This window comes from Hypanus sabinus, chromosome 13 (genome assembly GCF_030144855.1).
Source record: "Hypanus sabinus isolate sHypSab1 chromosome 13, sHypSab1.hap1, whole genome shotgun sequence".
Taxonomy (NCBI): Eukaryota; Metazoa; Chordata; class Chondrichthyes; order Myliobatiformes; family Dasyatidae; genus Hypanus; species Hypanus sabinus.
In genome coordinates, this window is record NC_082718.1 from 81,355,497 (window position 1) to 81,377,891 (window position 22,395).

General features: G+C 43.2%; 1 protein-coding gene and 1 pseudogene across 1 annotated transcript; one reads left to right on the top strand and one right to left on the bottom strand.

Annotated features, from left to right (window-relative positions):
• The first annotated feature begins 1,889 nt into the window (after window positions 1-1,889).
• On the top strand, window positions 1,890-2,708 carry LOC132403384 (testis-expressed protein 26-like). Its single transcript, XM_059986797.1, has one exon. It carries the CDS (start codon window positions 1,890-1,892, stop codon window positions 2,706-2,708), a length of 819 nt encoding a protein of 272 aa, XP_059842780.1.
• A 4,535-nt stretch (window positions 2,709-7,243) lies between these two features.
• Window positions 7,244-10,109, bottom strand: LOC132403385 (uncharacterized; annotated as a pseudogene).
• Window positions 10,110-22,395: the final 12,286 nt, after the last annotated feature.

Sequence of the window (22,395 nt, forward strand, 5' to 3'; positions counted from 1 at the left end):
AAAATCAGAGTGGAAACAAGCTATCCTGATTTCAAGGAGATATAATCAGGCCAAGAAAAGCTCATCAGCCTGATTGTGAACTTATTTTTTCAAAGCTGCTAGAAACAATAAAGCACAAAATGTAGACAGTCTGGGAAGATCTTGTCAAAAGTTGGTTTATGAGTAAAAAGTTGCATCTGTACAAAACCCTCTAGATCCTTTTCAAGCACTTCACAACAAATGAAGTGTTTTGTATATGTGATAAAGTAGGAACTAGGCCAGCCAATTTATGCACACTGAACTCTCACAATCAGCTTCCATCAGTAATGATCATCTGTTTTCATGATGGTTGAGAGAGAAATGGTGGGGACCAGGATTAACATCTATGCTTACTTGAAATTCTGCTGTGATCCTTTACATTCACATGAGAGAGTAAACAAAAATTTTATAGGGCCTAACCAAAAAATGAGAAGCTTTCTTAAAAGTTATTAGGCTCCTTGGAAATTATCAGAACTACTTGATTTTCTTGTAGCACCTGCTGCTATTTGTGGATGGCTAGAGAGTGCAACTTACAGAATACAGGTATGAAATTAATTTTCTGATTGGAGCATACTGTAGAGTGCTTCAGACTGAAGCAGGTATTGGTATCTCATCTTCATGGGTCCAAATTTCATTTTCTATAGCTATTCTATTTATGTGGCTCAAATTGTAGCAGTTGTGTGAAAGGTACTGATGTAGATTGTACAGCTTTTCCCCTTGGATCTAACTGACTGTATTGATCATTGGTATTTCAGCAATCAAATTATGATTTTTCCCCTAAGAACCATGATATTCGCCATCAGAAATATTGTTTGATGATTCAAACATTAAGGTCCAGATTGTTCAGGAAAGTCTTTATGTGCTCTTGTGAGAAGCCAGTAATATGGTCAATATCACTGTCCCAGGTGCCACATACTCTTCATTGAAATACGGCAGATGAAATCATGTAGTTTGCCTGGGTAACCAGTGTGATGCATTTGTGAGCAGCAAAATGCGAGACATTAGAGAATCAGCTATGACTATTTGCATAGAAGATGTAATTAGGATGATCGTAGATTTCACCCAGAAATTCCAATTTATGCTGCTATGTATGGAAATGAAGATCAGGTTCATTACTTGCCAAAGGTGCACAGCTGACATGAAAAAAGCATCTAGGCTATGGGTTTCCATCCTTGTTTATGTCATGAACCAATACCATTAAACAAGGGGCCCATGGACCCCAGGTTGGAAACCCCTGATCTGAGGCAGAGAGTGTCTGGGCTATTTTCCTAATGATTGCTAATTGGCCTGGAAATGATTGCTGATGCAATCTAATGTGAATGAAAAAGGTGTGAATTGATCCAATTTTGAAGGATATAAGTGTGTTAAATACAGTTTGATTTTGGCACAATTATTGTCAAGAAATGAATAACATAATAAAGGAATTTCTTTTTCTTTGGTTCCAAATAATCAAAGCCAGAAATTATATTTTTGCTAGTTTTATTTAAAGAGCAGCTCTGAATATAAAATATATTTTGCAAATTGGCTGTTGATTTATAACATAAATCTCTCTACTTAATGTTAGGGATCATAGTCTCACATGGGTAAAATTACAACTATTGCTCAATAATTTTATCAAAAGAAAGCAATTTGAGCTTTTAAATGTTTTTTCAGAACATATGGTCTTATTGTGGCAGTTAATCATTACATACCACGGGTGTGACATAACTCCATTGTTGTGAAGTCACAATCACTTTGTTCATTGCACAACCCAGATACTTAAAACAGTGCCTTAAAAGGCAACAATCATTACTGGGAAGCTTCTCCAGATCTACAAGAGGCAATCTGAGAAATAAAGTTAACAATAAACCTTAAGATGCCTTCTGGAATCGATGCAGAATGTTAGAAAGGGAGGCTGTGTAAAGGCAATGCAACACATCAAGAAAAATAATAGAGGAAGCCAAAGAAGGACTGGGCTGAAGGAGAAACCAGATTGTCCAGTAGTCACGGCCCCTTTTAATCCATTTGAATCTATCTATCGTCAGGATTATGGTTTTCCAAACCGTGTGAAATTAGAATCTTTCCGCAGGAGAGCTTGGTATGAACAGAAAAGGAATATACCTCACCCTGATGAAATATTCATGTTGCATCATATAAATCGAAAAGAGATCAAAAAGGTGCCTGACCCTATAATGTACTGGGACAGACGCCTAACTGAAAAGGAAATATGTGAAATACTCGGAGGAGATTTCAGCACTGAATACCAGTGCAAGTTTTCAGCAGGGAATAAACAGCAAGTACTAAAATCTACTCTTCCTAGACCAGTTAAACCAGAGAAAAAAATCCCTCATCCACTCATCACAGAATTCCGTGATCAATATCGATCACCTTTCTTAAACAAGGACTTCTTAGTTGATACTTCCCGTTATGGTAGCAATGCTACAAGAGGTATTCCACCGAAAGGAATAGTTCCAGCTGTGACATACGCTCATATTAAAACTCAGGAGACCAGGAAAAACCCAACCACTTATCAAGAGTACTATGGGAATGTCTATGAAGGCCTTGCTTCATTCCTTAGGTCTGTGGATATTGAATCACTAGACAGAGAACTGCAAAATTCAGATCCAAATGAGAGGAAAGCACTGAGAAGGTTTTTGAAATGTGTGACCTCAAATTGTGCACCTCAACCAAAGGAATTAAAGATCTGTTAATTTAGCCTGATTTCTGAGATTAACTGCCTGCTTGCCAAAACTACAATTCAAGTAATAAATGCATTGAATTGTACAGGAATGTAATTTCCAATATATTGGGGCAGTAACAAGCAATTAAAGCAGAATATTGTTTGCAATTTATTTTGCCAAAAGTTGCTTTATATGTACATTTTCAGATTCAGTTTGTTATCAAGTTCAATGATTCTGCTTTACATAGTCTTCTTATTCCAAACTTCCTTGGAACATTTCTTTTACTTCCAAGATATTCTAAATTCACTTCCTGTTTGTAAAGATTATGCTACAAAATTGAGACCTTAGAGAATTCCACTTTTATTGATACATTTAACATGCAGCCCCAGTATTTGCCCCAATTGGACTGTGCCCACCGAAGCAGAAAGCTTCAGATGTTAGAAATCCAAAATATCAATAAATGCTGGAAGCACTCAGAAGATCACACAGCATCACTGGGAAGAGAAACAGCATTAATGTTTCAGGTCAACAACCCATTATTAGAACTAAAAATGTGTGAACATTTTAGGAAAAAAAAAGCATGTTTATTTTTCTCGCATTTCCATTCTGATAAAAGGTTCTTAATTTGAAACATCAGCTCTGTTTCACCCTGAACTGATGTTGCTTGACCTGCTGAATGCTTCCAGAATTTTCTGTTTTTTGGACTGTACCATTGTTTATGCCCCTACAATAATATCTTCAATCTGAATCAGCTAATCTATATTCCTGTTTCCTTCTTCCTTCATAAAGGTTGCTCTTGAATGCATCCGTGCTATTTGTGTCAAGGGTTTTATTGAAATCAAACTGTGTTATTGATTTTGTTATATCAACAAGGGCCAAATCATTTCTTTGTGTCAATAAATTTTTGAATCTATGATGCAGAAATCACATTTCAGTATATATAATTGTATATGCTTTACAATGAGAGATTAAATTGTGAACTCAAGCTCTTGCAGAGAATTGTAACATTCATCTTGTGAGGGCAGCCAAGAGATTAAATAATGGCCATTTAAAATTGGATCCATATTGTTTCACTGTAAAATTATAATTCACAAACTTATTGAACTGTAACAGCAAGGAGTTAGTGGTTTGATTTCCTATCTTCATTGACAAGTCATTGAAGGCTTTAGAACAAGTACTAATAAATGGCATTTGTATTGATTAGTATTTGATGTCAGCATGGTCAGATTACATCGAAGTGCCTATTTCTCTGCCTTATAAATCTTTAGCTCTACATGCAAGAAAACAATTAAAAGGAAAAGAAGGAACATTTTGTTGGAATAGCCAATCAGCAAGACAGGATTGGGGTTTCCAGAAGATAGAGCAACACCACCACTTGCAAGTCTGTCTCCTCATCACACATCACCGACTTGATTCCTTCTATCGCTCTCTAGCATTCCCAAATGCTGCACAATAATCTATCAGAAAGAATTCAAGAAAATGCGATTGGATGGAGAATCAATTCTGATCCCACCAGTGGTGTTGTCGCCTCACAAACTGAACTTTTAAAATGCACTAAGGCATTACATTACAATGGAACATTATTATTCAGGATCATGAGTTGAAGATACAGATTTCAAACTAAAGAAGCAGTAGTCTGTGAGAAGGGTTATTAAAATATTTTTTATAGTTTTCTGATTACTGACTCTCCACCAATTAAGCCTATAGATTCCTGATACAGGTCCTTCCCAGATTACCACAGTGTTTCATTGCTGTGAACTGTTTATAAAGATAAAGATTAGCTTTATTTATCACATGTACATAAAACAAAACATATAGTGAAATGCGTGGTATGCCTCAAATCAAATCAGTGAGGATTGGACTGGGGTAGCCTGCAAGTGTTGCCATCCTTTCAGCATAACATGGCATGCCCACAACTTACTAACATTAAACCTAACCTTACGTGTTTGGAACGTGGGAGGAAGCTGGAGCACCCAGAGAAAACCCACGCAGTCATGGGGAGAATGTACCAACTCCTTACAGACAACAGCTGGAACCAAACCCCAACTGGTTATTGCTGGTGCTGTAAAGTGATTGATCTGACTGCTGCTTTTTTTGTAACCTGGAAATGTGACAAGTCAAGATCCCAGGCAACAGAAGATGCCCCCAGAACCGTAGTTGCCAGAAAATCTATCTTGCAGGTCTCCCATATACTTTGTGTGTGTGGGTTGTACATAAATCAGAGGCTGGTTAACTGGGAGGATTTGCATAGCTTTTGCAAGGGACATATTGTTGAAAATAGAGATCTTTGGTGCCTTAAACATTCTTTCTGACATTTGGAAGGTATTTGGAGATTATAATCATCATAAAGCACATGAGGACAGTAACTTAAAAGTACTAAGCAGATAAAGAAATGCTGCAATAGTTTCTTGGGTCCTCAACTGCAAAACTACATTGACCTGGTTGGACTTAATCACTTCACAAGAGTACTCCATTTTGGATACAATTGTTGGGGGGGGGGCACATTCCTGGTGGGAGCAACAGTAGCCATGCCTCTGGCACTGTAGCCCAGTGGCTCAAAGGGGTAGAGAACTGAAGAGGATGGCAGGAGTAATAGGGCACTCTATAGTTAGGGGGACAGAAAAGCAATTCTGTGGACGTGTAGAAGAAACACTGATGGTAGTTTGCTTCCCAGGTGCCAGGGTCTGCAATGTTTCTGAACGCGTCCACAATATCCTGAAAAGGGATGGTGAGCAGCCAGAAGTTGTGGTACGTACTGGTACCAACAACATAGGCAGAGAAAGGAAAGAGGTCCTGAGAAAAAGAATACAGGAAATTAGGAAGGAAGATGAGAAACAGGACCTCATGGGTAGTAATCTCAGTATTGCTGTCTGTGCCATGCAGCCGTGAGGATGGGAATAGAATGAGGTGGTAAATAAATGCATGGCTGAAGAATTGGAGCGGGGGCAGGGATTCAGATTTCTGGATAATAGGGTCCTCTTCTGGGGCAAGTGTGACCTATACAAAAGGGGCCTGTTGCACTTGAATCCGAGGTTTGAATCTTGTGGGCCGGTTTACTAGAGCTGTTGGGAGGGGTTTAAACTAATATGGCGGGGGGGTATGGGAACCAGTATGATAGAGCTGAGGATGAACCATCAGGTTTACAAGTAGATGATGGATTAACATGAATGTAACGAAGGACAAGCCAATGATTGGCTACAAATGCAGACAGAGCAAAGAGTTAAATTGTACCACACAGGCAAAATTCAAAAGGGTGAAGAATGCAGGACTGAAGGAGCTGTATTTAAATGTGCATATCATTTGGAATAAGATAGACAAAACTCATGGTGCAATTAGAGATTGGTTGGTATGACGTAGTAGGCATTACAGAGTCATGGCTGAAAGAAGGCTATAGTTGGGAGCTTCAAATCAAAGGCTATACTTTGTATCAAAAAGACAGGCAGGAAGGCATAGGCAGTGATGTGGCTCTGTTGGTAAGAGATAGAGTTACATCTTTAAAAAGAGGTAGAATTAAGGAACTGTAAGGGTCAAATAATATATAAGCCTCCAAATAGTAGCCAAGCTGTGGGGTTGAGATTGCAAAGGGAACTGGAAAAGGCATGAAATAAGGGTAATGACACAATTGTAATGGCGAACTTCAATATGCAAGGGGATTGGGAAAATCAGGTAAGTGTCAAATTCCAAGAGAGAGAATTTATTGAATGCCTATGAGATGGCTTCTCAGAGCAGCTTATGCTTGAGCCCACTCGGGGAAAGGCTATCTTAGGTTGGGTGTTGTGTAATAACTCAGGTGTTATTAGGGAGCTTAATATAAAGGAACCCTTGTTGTTCAGTCATTAAGTCTAGTCCGACTCATTGTGACCTCATGGATTCCTGCACTCCAAGCCTTCTTGTTGGAAACTGCCTCTGTACGATCTCCCAAGGTCATAAGCAATATCTGAGTGATATTATCTATCCATAGTAGCCTCTGCCATCCTCTCCTCCTTTTACCTTCTGTTTAACTAACATGAAAGTCTTCTCCAAGGAATCCTGTCATCTCATGATGTGGCCAAAATATTTGAGCTTTTGTCTCATGATCAAGCCTCCTAGTGAGCTGTATTACTTTGAGTATCAACTTGTTGGATCTTCTTGCTGTCCAACGACTCTTAACACTTTCCTCCAGCATCCAAGTTCAAAGGCGTCGATACTTTTGTATTCAGCCTAATCAATAGTCCAGCTCTCACAGCCATACATCACAACCAGAGATACCCTAGACTTGACTATATGGATCTTTGTAGACAATGTTATGTCTCTGCTCTAGTATTTTATCTAAGTTTGCCATTGCTGCCCTCCCCAGAAGTAAGTGTCGCTTAATTTTGCGGCCGCAGTTACCATTTATGGAAATCCTTCAAGAAGACAAAATACATCTTCCACTTCCTGGTCGACATAATCTTGGTTTTCTTAATATTGAGCAACAAGCCAGCTTTTGCACTTTCTTCTTTCACTTTGATTGGAAGCTTCCTCAGACCCTCCTCACTTTCAGCCAATAGAGTAGTGTCATCTGCATATCTGAGGTGGTTAATATTTCATCTGTCAATATTGAGTCCAATGTTTGGGTTGCCTAGACCAGCATTCCTCATGATATGTTCAGCATATAGAATAAATAAGTAGAGTGACAGTATGCAGCCTTGTACCCCTTTCCCAACCGTGAACCAATTTGTTGTTCTGTGTTCAGTTCTCACTATTGCTGCTTGATCTTCGTACAAGTTTTTCATAAGGTAGATCAGATGTCCAGGTACCCCCATTTCTTTAAAGATTTGCCATAGCTTATTATGGTCCACACTGTCAAAGGCTTTAAAGTAGTCAATAAAACATAGATAAATACTTTTCTGGTATTCCCTCGATTCTCCTTTATCCAGTGTAGGTTAGCAATTTGGTCTCTGATGCCTCTAACTCTTCTAAAACCAGCTTGTACATTTGGCAGTTCTCATTCCATATATCGCTGGAGTCTTGCATGCTAGCATGTGAAATTAGTCAAATTGTCCGGTAATTTGAACATTCCTTTACATTTCCCTTTTTGGGAATTGGGATATAAACTGATCTTTTCCAGTCTGAAGGCCATGGTTGGGTTTTCCAGATCTGCTGGAAAACTGCACGCATTACCTTTTAAAGTTTTAAATTTCAATTGGAATCCTGTCACATCCTGCAGCCTTATTATTGGCAATCACCCATTCAACTTCACTTTCCAGAATGTCCGGATCTAGATCAATGAGGGAGTCATTGCAGGTGTTTTCACTGCTGGTATCTTTCCTGTACAATTCTTCTGTGTATTCCTGCCATCTCTTTTTGATGTCTTCTGCTTCTGCAAGGTCCTTCCCTTCTTTGTCTTTTACTGTACTCATTTTTGCATGAAATGTTCAGTTGATTTCTCTAATCTTCTTGAACAGATCTCTTGTTTTTCCAATTCTGTTGGCTTCTTCAGCTTCTTTGCATCGCTCCTTTAAGTAAGTTTCCTTGGTCTTTCCTTGCTATCTTCTTGAACTTTGCATTCAGCTGGAGGTATTTGTTCCACTCTCCATTGAACTTCACTCCTCAGTCACCTGTAGAGCCTCTGCAGAAAGCCATTTTGCTTTCCTGGCCTTCTTTTTGTTTGCAATATTTTTTGTTGCTTCCTCTTCTATCTGTAAAGGGGGTTTCTTCTTTTTTCTTTGTTACTGTTGGGAAAGGGTTTCTTTTTGTTAACTAGCAGGAATGCTAATTTACTGATAACAAGAATGGTATTCCTTTGTAAACCAAATGGGGATTAATGTTCTTTCTTCTGAGTCTGTAAGCTTTTGTTGACGGGCTTTTGGGGAGATCGGCGCGAGGGGGTCGAGAGAGAGGACGCAATGCTGTAAGTTGGGCGAGGATCGGACCCCAAAGGGGGGTCCGAGGCCGGGAGATTCTCCGAGGGGGGGGGGGATGAAGCTAGATGTGCTTGGTTGACCACTCGGAGGGTCCTGAGCTGTTTGGAGAGTCGAGGAGTTCGGAGGGTCCTGAGCTGTTTGGAGAGTCGAGGAGTTCGGAGGGTCCTGAGCTGTTTGCAGAGTCGAGGAGTTTGGAGGGTCCTGAGCTGTTTGCAGAGTCGAGGAGTTCGGAGGGGATCGAATGGTGGCCAGAAGACTTCAGTAATTGAGCTCCAACGGTTGAGCACGAAGTGGTTTGGACTTTGATAAGTTTGGCGCCTTTTCTTTAATTTTCTCTTCATTTATACTGTATCGTTATTAATCACTTAGTTATAGTAACCTTTATAAATTGTACTCATTTAATCGCATATGGTGTACTGTCTGTTTTTGGGCGAGGCGGGGACATCACACAGCATCCACACCAGCTGATTACCCAGTTTGGCGGGGCCGAAGGCTGCTCCCCCTAGACGAGAACGAGCTGAGCGAGCCTGAGGCGACCCAGGGGGTTACATATCCATAGTTCTTCTGGCTTTCTCTCTACTAGTTGTAATCCATTGAATCTGTTCTGCACATCCATGGCATATCCTTGAAGGATTCTATCAACATCAAACTTTGCTGGTACACTGGTTTTCCTGATGCTCTTCAGTTTCATTCTGAATACTGCAACAAGCAGCTCATAGTCTGAGCCACAATCTGCTCCTGATTATGTTTTATCTGACTGTATAGAGCTCTTCCATCTCTCTAAGTCAGCCTAGTTTCAGTTTTGACTGTATGGCAGTGTCCATGTATAGAGCTGCCTCTCAGGCTGTTGGAAGAGAGTATTTGCTATAACCAGAGAGTTAATTTGGTCAAATTCTACCAGTCGATGTCCTACTTCATTCCATATTCCAAGGCCAAAGTTAACCATTAATCCAGGTGTTCTGTGATTTCCAATTTTGGTATTCCAGTCTCCAATGATAAATGTAACATCCTTTTTTGGTGTCATATCCAGGAGGTGCTGCAGTTCTTCATAAAACTGGATAATTTCATCCTCTTTGGCATCTGCAATTGGAGCATAAACTTGGATCACTGTGATGTTGAAAGGCTTGCCTTTAAGCCATATTGCGATCATTCTATCATTTTTTGGGGTTGTTTCCAATCACTGATTTTGATATCTTTTGACAATTAAAGCCATTCCATTCTTTCTGCAGGTTTCCTGACCACAGTAGAAGATCTGGTAATTGTCTGATGAAAAATGACCCACTTCAGTCCACTTTAGTTCGCTAATTCCCAATATGTCAATGTTTAGTCTTTCCATCTTGTTTTCGACCACATGGATCTTCTATTCCAGATTCTATCTTTACAACATCTTTTCGTTTCCAGGTATATCAGCAGTTGGATGTCCTTTTGGCTTTAATCCAACCATGTCATTAGCTCTGGTACTACTCATGCTTGTCCTCCATTCTTCTGCAGTAGCATGTCACGCACCTTCAGACCTGCGGGGCTCATCTTCCAGTGTCGTTCTCATGTATCTCTGGTTACTTTTATCCTTAAGGTTTTCTTAGCAGATTACTGGAGTGGGTTGCCATTTCCTTCTCCAGCGGACCATATTTTGTCTGACCTCTCTGCCATGACCCGTCCATCCTGAGCAGTTCTACATGGTATAGCTCATAGCATCACTGAGATACACAAGCCCCTTCACCACAACAAGGTAACTGTCCATGAGGAGGATAGGAACCCTTAGGAAGCACCTATGATAATTGAATTCATACTACAATTTGAGAGGGAGGAGCATAAGTCACATGTATCAGTATCACATTGGAATAAAGGGAATTACAGAGATATGAGAGAGGAGCTTGCACAGGTGGATTGGAGGAGGTTACTAGCAGGCTTGACAGTAGAACAGAGATTGCTGAAGTTTCTGGAAATAGTTCCCAAGGTGCAGTATAGATGCAGAAGTAATTCTCAGATGGCATGGGTAGGCAACCATGGCTGTCAAGAGAAGTTAGGGACTGCATAAAAGCCAAGGGCATATAATGTAGCAAAAGTGAGTGGAAAGTTGGATGATTGGGAAGCTTTTAAAATCCAACAAAAGGCAACTAAAAAAGCTATAAGAAGGGAAAAGATGAATGTCAAGTTGGATTTCTTTTTCTTTTTTGAACATGTGCAGCTTCCCCACTTGAAAGAGATTGAATGTGTCCACCTGAAGGTTTTTAAACTGGATTCCACTCAATGACCAAATGACTTTTCCTTTTTCCTCCTTTTATTTTTCACAAGTGCGGCAGTTTGATAGTTCCATTAGTTCTATCAACTATCAGCCATTAGGTTAAAAAAAAATCTGGCTGCCTCTCTGGACTTTGTAGATGGACTTGACCTGCACAGTCTCCGCTCCCTAATAGACTGTTGCGTTTCCAAACCGGGCGGCCCTTCCCGAAGGTTCCCGAGCTCTTCTTAAACCTCGCGCCATTTCCCAGGAGCGCCTGCGCGCGATGATCCCCGAGACGAAGTTCGCGCGAACCCAAGCGCAGTGACGGCAGTGCTCTCTCTCTCGAGTTATTTAAAGTTCAGCATCTTCCCGCAGATTCCAACGCTGCGGGGTCCCCCCCCCCAATGTTCCGGGCAGAAGCAGTACTCAGGCAGTGGGTTCTGTCCGTCTTGCTATTACTTTTAAATTTTGTTTTCTTTTGCCTCTAGGTCCCAATACTTTCTAGAAACTCTAGTTTGACTTGACACCTCCCACTCGATCTTCCCGTGGAAACACTGGGGAGATCGCCAGCTTCAAAGGCAAACTTGATGGTCCCAGTACGGTGTTCTTACGATATATTGTTGACCTGATTTTCCATCTGTTCCTCAGCAGGTAGTAAGACAACCAGCCGCCTAACGTCCCTGTGAAGGATGGTGGCTTTGACCCTGTCTTTTTTTCCCGTCAGAGATTGGATGCCTTGTTGTTACTTTCAGAGCTTTTGTCACAGGATCACTGTACCCTGGGAAGATCCTGATGTTGACGTCCCTCGCGATGCCTTTGCTGTCTGGATTCGTCCTGAAGACTCTGCCAAGCTTGAAACGTCCTCTCAGTGCATTTTGATCACTTAACCAGACATGTCCCTAACAGTGACGTTTCTCTGTGCAGTATGCCACTTGCTCCTGACAAACAAATTAGGACCAGCGAGTTGGCTCCAGCACCTCCAGAACTTGGTCACCTCTGACTGCATTGCTCGGAGTCTTTTGTAGCTGGAAAAGTCAAAGGTTTTTAAAAACCCTGGTTTTGAGATTGTCCACAGAGTAGAAGAGTGTTGGGTGTGACATACTGAATACAGTCTTCCCAGCTCTGTACCCTGGCGTCAATTGGGCGCTCATTGCCAAGGCTGGCTGCTATGTGAAGAGTTGTCTGGAACTCACTGTAACTGAGCCCAGACTCCTTCCCAAGACTCTGGAGTGCTCTCTTCACAATGCGCACAGCGACTTCTGCAGCACCATTTCTGTGTGGAGAATCCAGCGGATGGATTTTCCACATCCACTCCGTTCCATTTGTTGTCACGGTCTGCTGCAGGGCTGCTTCGTTCAGGCTGTCCAAGAAGCTATATAGCTCCTCCAAGACTGGTTTTGCTCCAGTGAAATTGGTGCCTGGATCTGACTAGATCTCTCCTGGATGTCCCCTGATTACTGTGAACCTTTGATAGGCCATCAGGAATCCTTCGGTTGATAGGGTGTGTGGATGTATCTGCAGCAAAAGACCACTCCTCAGACTTTCAGTGTTACTCTTTTCTTGACGTCATCTTTTACCTGGTAAGGTCCAAAGAGATCCACCGTTGTGAACTGGAACGGTGCAGCAGGTTCAGTTCTTTCTGGCGGCGAGTCACCCATTACTTGTTGACATTTCCTTGCTTTTGCCTTCCTGCAGAGCATGTAGCCATCAACAACTTTTTGGGCAATTTTCCTTCCCCTTATGACCCATGCCTTTCCTCTCACCTTGAGCAAGGTTACGGCCACTCCATCATGACTCTCATTGTAGGCCTCCCGAGTTAACAGTGTGGACACCCAGGCATCATAGGGCAAGATAGGGACACCAACTTGGTCTTCTTTGAGGATTTGCACTCGGCCACCACAAACCAACAGCCCAGAGTCTTGGTTTTTGTAGACTACCAGCCTGTATGTAATGGTGCTTGGGATGGTTGCGCCCTCTTTGTGCTGCTAGAAAAATGTCTCTCAGAGCATCTTCTCGTTCCCTTACTGAGTTGACTCCTGCCAAAGAAACTGCCTCCCACTTTGGACTGCCCATGGCTTGATTTTGTCCAATGAACTTTTTTGCTGCTCTCCAGACCTAAGCAACTGTTTTGACTCGTCGAGTTAGAACACTGAACCGCTTGATATCCACAAGGCTTCGGATGGCTGACGCTGCAGGCGGTCTCCATTGTTCTGTTTTGACCTGGTACTGTTTTTGTGCTGGTTCTTGTTTCTTTGCCTTGGCCCTTGTCAAAGCAGCAACAAATGCCTTCTTTTGCAACTTGTTGATGCCTTCCCTGGCACTGGCTGCTAGTTCTTTGGCTGATTTTTTCAGCTGCTCACTCACTGGCAAACTCAAAAACTTCAGCCCATTTTGCCACTCTGAGTCTTCATCCAGGTCTTGAGGGCTGGCTCCTCTGGTGATTACATAAGCAATATTTTGCCGACCAGAAATCCACCGCCAGTCTTGGATCCCTGTGCTGTTTTGAATCTCTCTGATCCTATTTGCAAAGAATGTTTGATAGCCATAGCCTTCTCGCTGTACTTCACCAAGGACTGTTTGGCTATCAACGAAATGGTACCACCTCCCAACTTGGTTTCAGCTGTACAATGGTCCTATGTATGTTACTCAAAATAGCTTCTTTGGTTTGTTACGAGTAGGAATGCTTCTTTGTCTGATAAGTGTTTCTCTCACCGTGGTTTCGCTTTAAAATGGCTGATATGGTAATTGTATTCATTTGTTAATCCATGGGGAATGTTATTGTGTCTTGTGAGGCTGGGAACTTGGGGGAGGGGTTTTCATGGGTTTTTGGTGTGAGGGGAGTAGGGAGGAAGATGCTGAGGAAGGTGGACATGCTCTGGACTGCTCGTAAGACCACTGGGGTGGTCCCAGGTGCGACGGCGTGGCGGTCGGATGGGTCGTTGGTTCATTGATTGAGCTCCTACGATGTGCACTACACTGACTGAACTTTGATAAGGTGGCGCCTTTTGTTTTTTCTTGTTCCTTGTATATATATACTGTTTTGCCTAATCCTTCTTTAGTTAATGTTAGTAAACTCTTTAAAGTGTATTTCATAACGGTATTTGGTGTGGAGTTGATACTGTGGGTGGCGCGAGGCATAAACTCGATTCTCACAGCACCTGCGTGTACGGGAGTTGGGGTTGGTGTGTGGCTGGATCTCCTTTTCCCCTAGACATATACCAGCCTTTTGGGTAAGTGTTACACAGCTATGCTGCTCAAAGTACTTTCTCAGGCGTGAGGCAAACACTGCTCCACACATCTCTGCTTTGCTAGCATCACCTTTGTGATCCAAGGGAGTTAATTTGGCTTTAGACTCCACTAGCCTGATGATTGTACCCTAGTCTGAGTTCCACCTTAGTTACATCACTGCTCCATAGGAGTGCTCGCTTCCATCAGGGAACGTGATTGCCCAGGGCTCCTCAGTGAATCATGGGAGAGTCAGTGCCCAGGTGAACTTTACCTTGCAAAGTTGAACGTACTCCTTGAAGAGCTTAATTGCATCCTCCATGAGGATCTGAGAGTGCTATGTCCCATGTGTCTTTGACTGGACACCTTTTGCCCTTTGCCTCTTGGAGCGCCCTTCATACCAGAATAGTTCCCTTCTGCTTAGCAGGAGTTACCAGGCCAACTGCGTTATACAGCCCTGATACGTGGCTGAGCAGTTCTCTTCGTTTTAGGGGGTTTGGTATCTGGTCTCTGATTTGCTTTTGTAGAAGGTCTTGGCCAAGTCTCATTTTTTTCTTTCTCTTCGAGAAATTGATTGCAATGATGACATGGAGCTTGTCCTCTTCTACTATGTAGCCCAGGCCAAGTGCCCTGTTGTCATCATCACGCATTTGGTTTGGCAAGACCATGGTTCCTGCCTTGGACTTCTTCAGCTTGTCATTGCACTCTTTCCTCCCACTTTGCCCAGAAAAGACCCAAGGCTTGAGCTCAAAACCTCCGGCCTTCAGGATCTGCTCCACATTTGCTGTGATGGATTTCAGCTGGTCAAGGTTGTTGTGGGGTGTGAGAATGTTGCCAACATAGCTGTTGTGTTGGAGCACCTGCCACTCCTCTTTGAGGCGGGTGAAAGAAGGGAGGTTAGCAGTTTCACTCATTGCTAGCTGTGCAATGCACCCTGCTGGTTTATCTCTGATGTTCACTCTTGTGATTGCATATCCCCCAGCTCCTCGTCCTCAGAGTCTCACCAGAGGAATCAATGCAGGTGCACTTCTCAGTCTTCCAACCAAACGGAATTGTACATCTTTTTTATGTCACCCAGAGCAGCGTATACTCCACCCCTGAATCTGAGTAGGACAATGCGAATCTGGTTGAGGACATCTGCACCTTTCATTAGCAGGTCGTTCAAGCTCATGTCTCTGAACTTTTGGCTGCTGTTCCACACAAGTCTCACTGGGGTCATGACAGAGTGAGGGTTCAGAGCAATAAGGTGACTCATGTACCAGATTGGCCCATTCCAGTTGATGACCATGTCTCTGGACAATTTCATTGCAGCCCTTCGATTGACCATGTCATGCACTTGAACAGTGTAGGCAGCTTTCCACTTGGGTTCTTTGGCTAGTTGCTTTTCTGTCCTGAGAAATGTAGCCTTAACTGTTCTTTTATTGTTTGGCAAGGAAGCTGGATCTTCTAACGAAGGATATCTAGTGCGCCAATGTGGTTCCTTGCTGTGGCAGTCACCTGTGACATAGGTGAGGCCTCTTCTTACAACTTCAAGTTCCCTTTCTTCAGCAAGAGTCATTCCTTTGCCGCCCGGCTGGCAGTTTCCACAGCGGCAACCCCCGCATTTTGGCTCACATGCTGCGCCAATACTATCCCACTTCCACCACTCTAGGATGTCACGGTTGGTGGTTAAAGGACCTGACTCCTGGAGCTTGATGCCCATCCTGTCTGTTTGGTGGAAGTTGCTCTGGGACTCTGCTGGTGAGCTCCTCGTACATTACAGCAGCCGCTTTCATTGACCTTGCAAAACATGTCTTGGACATGTGGGCCAACACAGACAGCTCCTCAAAGAGATCAGGATGTGCTCCTCCAACCGTCTTCCCCAGTGGTCCATCCCACAGCACGAGGTCTCCAACAGCTCTGGTCCTCTGAGGTGCTAGCTGACCTTCTCTATGGCTTATGAGTAAATTTATTTCTCTGGGTCTCACAAGTTCATCAAGTGGTATGTCTGGGAAGAATTTCTTCAGTTGCTTTGGTGTCACATATTTGTGGATATTTGCAATGCTGTCTAGTCCATAACAAACCAATTGGTGTGATTTGAGAGTGCTCCTGGGAGTGTTTATTCTGATTTTTAGAAGGTACCGCTTTGTCTCCACCTGAACCTTCATCCCCCCAACTCCATGGACGATGAGAGTGACTTCCTCACTTCTGAGGTTCGGTCTGCTTGCAGCCATATGGGTTATGTAATTGGTTGCTGAAGCCAAGTCAATTAACGTCCTGATTTTTTGTCCAGCAATAGCTATAACTTCAAGAAGCATGATGATCACTGGCAGCTCTTGCAATCCACTTTCCACCAGAAGGCCCAGTTTATCTTTCACAGTGCTGAAGGCTCTGGATGCAGTATTTGAAAATACATGGCAACATTGTTTGGCCAATTCTGGTGAAAGTTTGCTGAAGAAATCCTCTTGATCCTCTGTATATTTCTTTCTGCCTTTATCTTCCTCTGGACCAAATCTGCTCTTTTTTTGACCTGCGCTGCTTTTTCTTATTCCAGCATTGGGGCACAGGTAGTAATGATGCTCAGGAGTACGCTCATCCCTGCAGTCTTGGGTTTTACACAGACAGGCGGGTTTGTAGTATGAACTGTCATCATGAACCTCAAAACACCTCTTGCATGCCCCCAACTTTCTTATTGCAGCCTTTTTCTCTGGTAGCTTTAGCGCACAAAACCGTTTGCAAAAGTAGAGGTTCCTTTTGTGTTTTCCATCACTGCAGACTACACACCCAGCATGGTCGTCACCCGACTTGGTAGACTTGGTTGTGGCATGTCTTGGCTCAGCCCTGGTTTCTCTTCCACTCGGCTTTTCATCCCTCAGTTGCTCAAGCTGCTCATATGCTCCCTTGCCCTTTGAGGAATTTCGAGAGACTGTCAAACCAATTATCTGGTGCTACAGCATTTCTCTTGTCAGCAACATAGACCAGCCATTCCTTTTTGAGAGTTTCTGGAAGTTTACTTTCAATTGATTTTGTCACCAAGTGATTTTTGATAGCACTTGTGTCTCCAAGGTCACTCAAGTCTTGAAGTGCCTACTCCACAGCTTGAATTAATTCTACTATTTTCCATGATGGATGATTTCTGACAGCTGGTATTTTCTGTAACTCTTCCACTATTTCAATAGCAATGCACGTTTGATTTCAATAGCGGTTTTCTAGAACATGGAAGATGTCATATGCTGTGTTATAAGTAGTGAGGCAAAGGTCTCTTCTGATTTTGTTGTCAAGACTGTCCAACAGTTGAACCTTTTTCACCTCTCTTGAACCGGTCGGCTCTCCCTGCCTCTGGAGTGCTTCCCAGTCCTTTCTCCACCTGTGCAAATCGCGTTTGCTGCCAGTAAACTTGGGAAGGGCCGTCGGTTTCAATCTGATGGCTGGCGTGGGAAAATTGGAGGAAAAGCCCAACGCTGTTAGTCTTTCAGCATCCTCCTTTCTCCATGCCTGTATGAAGTGGGTCTTCTTGGAAACCAACTTGGGGATGTGGAGTTCGAGCCCCTTTAGGTGACTCCAAAGGTCCTTCTGAACCCCTGGCGGGATCCAAAGTTTCCACCGACCATGCACCTCCTTCGCTGTCTTTACCAGTCCTTGCAGGTGGTTAAGCATGAAGTCATACGCCTCCTGGTTGCCATCGTGTTGTACAGTTGCGACATTTTTACATTCATCCTCTGCTGCTTGTGGTGCTGTGAACAATTAAACATTTCCAAAGTCAGTCCAAAGAGTCTCCTGGATTAGGCTTCTGACCTCCTTTAGTTTCAACTCACACTCATTTGCCGTCTTTGCCAGGTCAGCTCCTTCCCCTGTGTTCAGCTCTGCCTCCCGTTCTGCAGTGAGTCCAGCCTCCACATCATCATTGGCTTCCATGACTTTATCGGCTTTTATTATGTGTTTATTGAAACTGACACTGAGCTCCTCTTCAGACATGTCTTCATAGGTCCTGGTAATACTGTTGGCCAGATGAGAAAGTAATCTTTTTGCTGTCATTCGCTCTACCTTGAGTTGCTCAACTGATTTCCGATTAGCTTGATCAGCCATGTTTGACTTCCTCTGCAGGCTGTTCACAGGTGAAAAGGTAAGTATAACTTTTTAATGATGGTTTGATGTTGTTTTATCTTCACTTGATTTTCTTCCTTTTTCAGGATTCCAGGTTATTGCTCCTGCTGTTCCAGCTCAAAGCTCCCAGATTTCTGTTTCCTGGTCCTCCAGTTTCCCGGTCAACCAGTTTCTTCACTGTCAAGTTGGATTTCTTTTCCTTCTTTGAACATGTGCAGCTTCCCCACTTGAAAGAGATTGAATGTGTCTACCCGAATGTTTTTTTAACTGGATTCCACTCAATGTCCAAACGACTTTTCCCTTTTCCTCCTTTTATTTTTCGCAAGTGCGGCAGTTTGATAGTTCCATCAACCATTATTCATTAGTCATTAGTCATTAGTCAATAGATTTAAAAAACTGGCTGCCTCTCCGGATTTTGTAGACGATTCGAGCTACACAGTCTCTGCTCCCTAATAGACTGTTATGTTTTCAAACCGGGCGGCCCTTCCCGAAGGTTCCCGAGCTCTTCTTAAACCTCGCACCATTTCCCAGGAGCGCCTGCGCACGATGATCCCCGAGACAAAGCTAGCACTAACCCAAACACAGTGACAGCAGTGCTTTTTTCCATGAAACAGACTCTCAAGTTATTTAAAGTTCAGCATCTTACGCAGATTTCAACGCTGCTCCCGGACTGCCACTGTGACGCTGCGGGGTCCCCCCAATGTTCCAGGCAGAAGCAGCACTCAGGCAGCGGGTTCCATCTGGTCTATCAGTGGATTCTTGCTATGACTTTTAAATTTTATTTTCTTTTGCCTCTAGGTCCCAATACTTTCTAGAAACTCTAGTTTGACTTAACAATGAAATATGAGGGCAGACTCACCAATAATGTAAAGCAGGATACTAAAAGTTTTTTTCAGTTACTTAAAGAGTAAAAGGGAAGTGAGAGTTGTTATTGAACCACTAGAAAATGACGCTGGTGAGGTAGTAATGGGGAGACAAGGAAATGGCGGAAGAACTTAATGAAGACTTTGCATCAGTCTCCACTGTGGAAGACAGTAGCAGTGTGCCAGAGGTCCGTGAGTGTCAGAGAGCAGGAGTGAGCGCCATTGCTATTACAAAGCAAAAAGTGCAAGGCAAACTGAAAGCCTTTAAGGTAAGTCACCTGGACCAGATGGACTACATCCCAAAGTCCTGAGAGAGGTTGCTAAAGAGATAATGGATACATTGGTCAGGATCTTTCAAGAACCACTTGATTCTGGCATGGTCGTGAAGGACAGGAAGATTGCAAATGTCACTCCACTCTTTAAGAAGGGAGGAAGGCAAAAGAAAGGAAATTATAGACCATTTAGCCTAACCTCAGTGGTTGGGAAAGTGTTAAAGTCCTTTATTAAGGAGGAGATTTCATGGTACAGTACGTGGAGACTAATGATAAAATAAGTCAAAATCAGAATGGTTTCTATAAAGGGAAATCTTGCCTGACAAATCTGTTGGAGTTCTTCAAGGAAGTAACAAGCAGGATGCACAAAGGAGAGGCAGTGGATGTTATTTACTTGGATTTTCAGAAGGCAGTTGATAAGGTGCCACACATGAGGCTCCTGAACAAGATAATCCTATGGCATTATGACTGGAAGTAGAATGTACTTCCAAGATGGCGGCACGATGCAGCTTGCAGTGGCCACTCCGGAGATGATTATCTGTTATTTGTGAAATGGGGTGCCGTGCGCAATCATAATCGATTGAAAACGGACATGGGAGCACGGAGGAACATTGGGAAATCTCCAGGAAGACCTTCTTCCTGCTGCTGTGAGGTCCGGGTCTCTGCTGGGAAGAACAGGCCCCCAGTCCTCGGGGTTGCGTTGCCAATGGCCGTTGGCGGGGCCGTCTTAATACACTCGGCAGAGGATGGTGCTCAGAGAAGCTGTGCTGGAGGGGATGGTCGTCGGCTCGGAGGTTCGACGGTCTCGGAGTCTGCTGCAGTTAGGTCATTTTCAGTGTGTGCTGCATCTGTGAGACTGAGATGGGCGGCGCCATGGAAGTCCATAGTGGGGGTATTCCCTTCTGCCATCGGTGTGGGATGGCGAGTCTGTCGGGACCCTGGGGACTTGTGGAAACTGTGTGGTGATTTCTTTTGAACATCGTCCTTTAACATCTTTGGACTATTTTTAGTCTGTTTTTTTTATCAATTATGCTATTGTTTGCACTGTTGTAACTATGTGGTTTTGTGCAGGTCTTGTAGCTTTAGTTTTTGGTCTTGTTTGTCTGGTGGATTTGGAGCTCCTTTCCGGGGAACGCGGAAGACGTTAGTGCAAAATTAATATGCAGCAGCCTCTCCGGACTCTGGATTGGGGATTGCCAAACGTTATATGGATTTTCTAGTGTAGTCTGTTTTGTCATATGCTTTTGTGATATCATTCCGGAGGAACGTTGTCTCATTTTTTAACTGCATTGCATTTGTGGTTTCTAAATGACAATAAACTGAATCTGAATCTGAACCTGAAACTGAGAGGTACCGGCACGGATGGAGGAATGGCTGCCAGGCAGGAGGGAGCAAGTGGGAATAAAGGGGGCTGTTTCAGATTGGTTGCCTGAGACTACTGGTGTTCTTCAGGGGTCAATATTGGTACCACTACTTTCACATTGTTTGTCAATGGTTTGGATAATGGAATTGATGGCTTTGTGGCAAAGTTTGCGGATGATACTGTTACGAACCCCGTAACTGGGTCACTGACCAGCAAAGATAGAGAGGTCCGTTGAAGTCTGATGGTACTATTTTTAACAGTATTTATTAGTAAAAATACACAAAAATAGTATCAATGCAAACATACAGATAATATACGTCGTCAATACTAAATCTAAAGGTGCGGGTATAATAATAATCAATAAGAAATAAGCTCTATCGTTGTCTAGGGGATATTGTATTGTCCGATGAAAATATAAAAGTCACTCAGTTCATTCAGGCTGCCGCCTTTGGTTGGAGTCAAGAGAGAGATTTTTAGAAACTTGCCAGCTTTTCCTTTTTATGATTTCAATCCTTCGAGAGTTCCATTGGTGTGGCCGGTCACTTGTGGCCTTTCCTTTAGCTAAGCCGTTCTTCCATGGTAAGGCCCCAATCCCAGACAAAGGGAAAGGACGCATGCGAGCCCCCCCACCGGTTGTCGCTATTAAACGCTGTCACGGGATTTCTAGCATTTCTCCTGGTGCGTTTAAAGGGGTTGTTCCCCAGACCCTCTTTTATCCTTACTCACGGGGTCTCAGATGTCAATAAGGTTGGGATGATGCAATCCCTCAACCAGCCCACTCTGGTCATCCCGAGGGGTTTCAATGTATAGTACAGTACTCAATACACAATTCTGTCTCCAAGAGACAATAGCCATTATCAATGGTTCCGTCTTGCTGAGGCCAGGACACATTCCAAACCCTGTGTATTCTGGACGTCTCTCTCTCATTTCCTGGGTCCCAGACCCGAATTAATAGCGATCTTGCGATTCTCAAAAAGGAGGAGGCTACTTTGTACCCTTTGGCCCCTCAGGGTTGTGGCACATCCGTAACAATACAAAGATAGGTGGAGGGGTAGATAGTGCTGAGGAAGCAATGCAATTGCATCAGGACTTAAACAAATTGGAAGAATGGGCAAAAAGTGGCAGATAGAATAGAGTGTTGGGAAATATATGATAATGCATTTTTGTAAAACAAACTATAGTGTGGACTATTATCCATATGGGGAGAAAGTTCAAACATCAGAGGTGCAGAGGACTTAGGAGTCCTTGTGCAAGGCTCCCAGAAGGTTTATTTTCAGGTTGAGTCTGTGGTACTATCAATAACTCCAAAAGACTGGAAGTAGAGTAAATACTGAAAGGCTTTTATTAGCAGTAAAATGGACCACATCCATGCTGGATGACTGCCTTGGACTGTAGGAGGAGCAGTGACTCAATCACCTTATTCCAGGGGTCTGTGGGAGGAGCCACAGGATCAGTCAGCAGAGGGGCGTGTCTAGACAGATATACATGGTGTACCACATAAAAGAAGGCAAATACAATGTTGTCACTTACTTCAAGGGGCATAGAATATAAAAGCAAGCAGATAATGCTGAGGCTTTATAAGGTACTAGACAGGCTGCACTTAGAGTATTGTCAACAGTTTTGGACCTCGTATCTCAGAAAGGCTGTGTTGTCATTGGGGATAATCTAGAGGAGGTTCACAAGGATGATTCTGAAGATGAAGAGCATATGAGGAGCATCTGGCAGCTTTGAGCCTGTAGTCACTGGAATTTAGAAGAATGTGTGGGGATCTCATTGAAATCCACCAAATACTGAAAGGACAA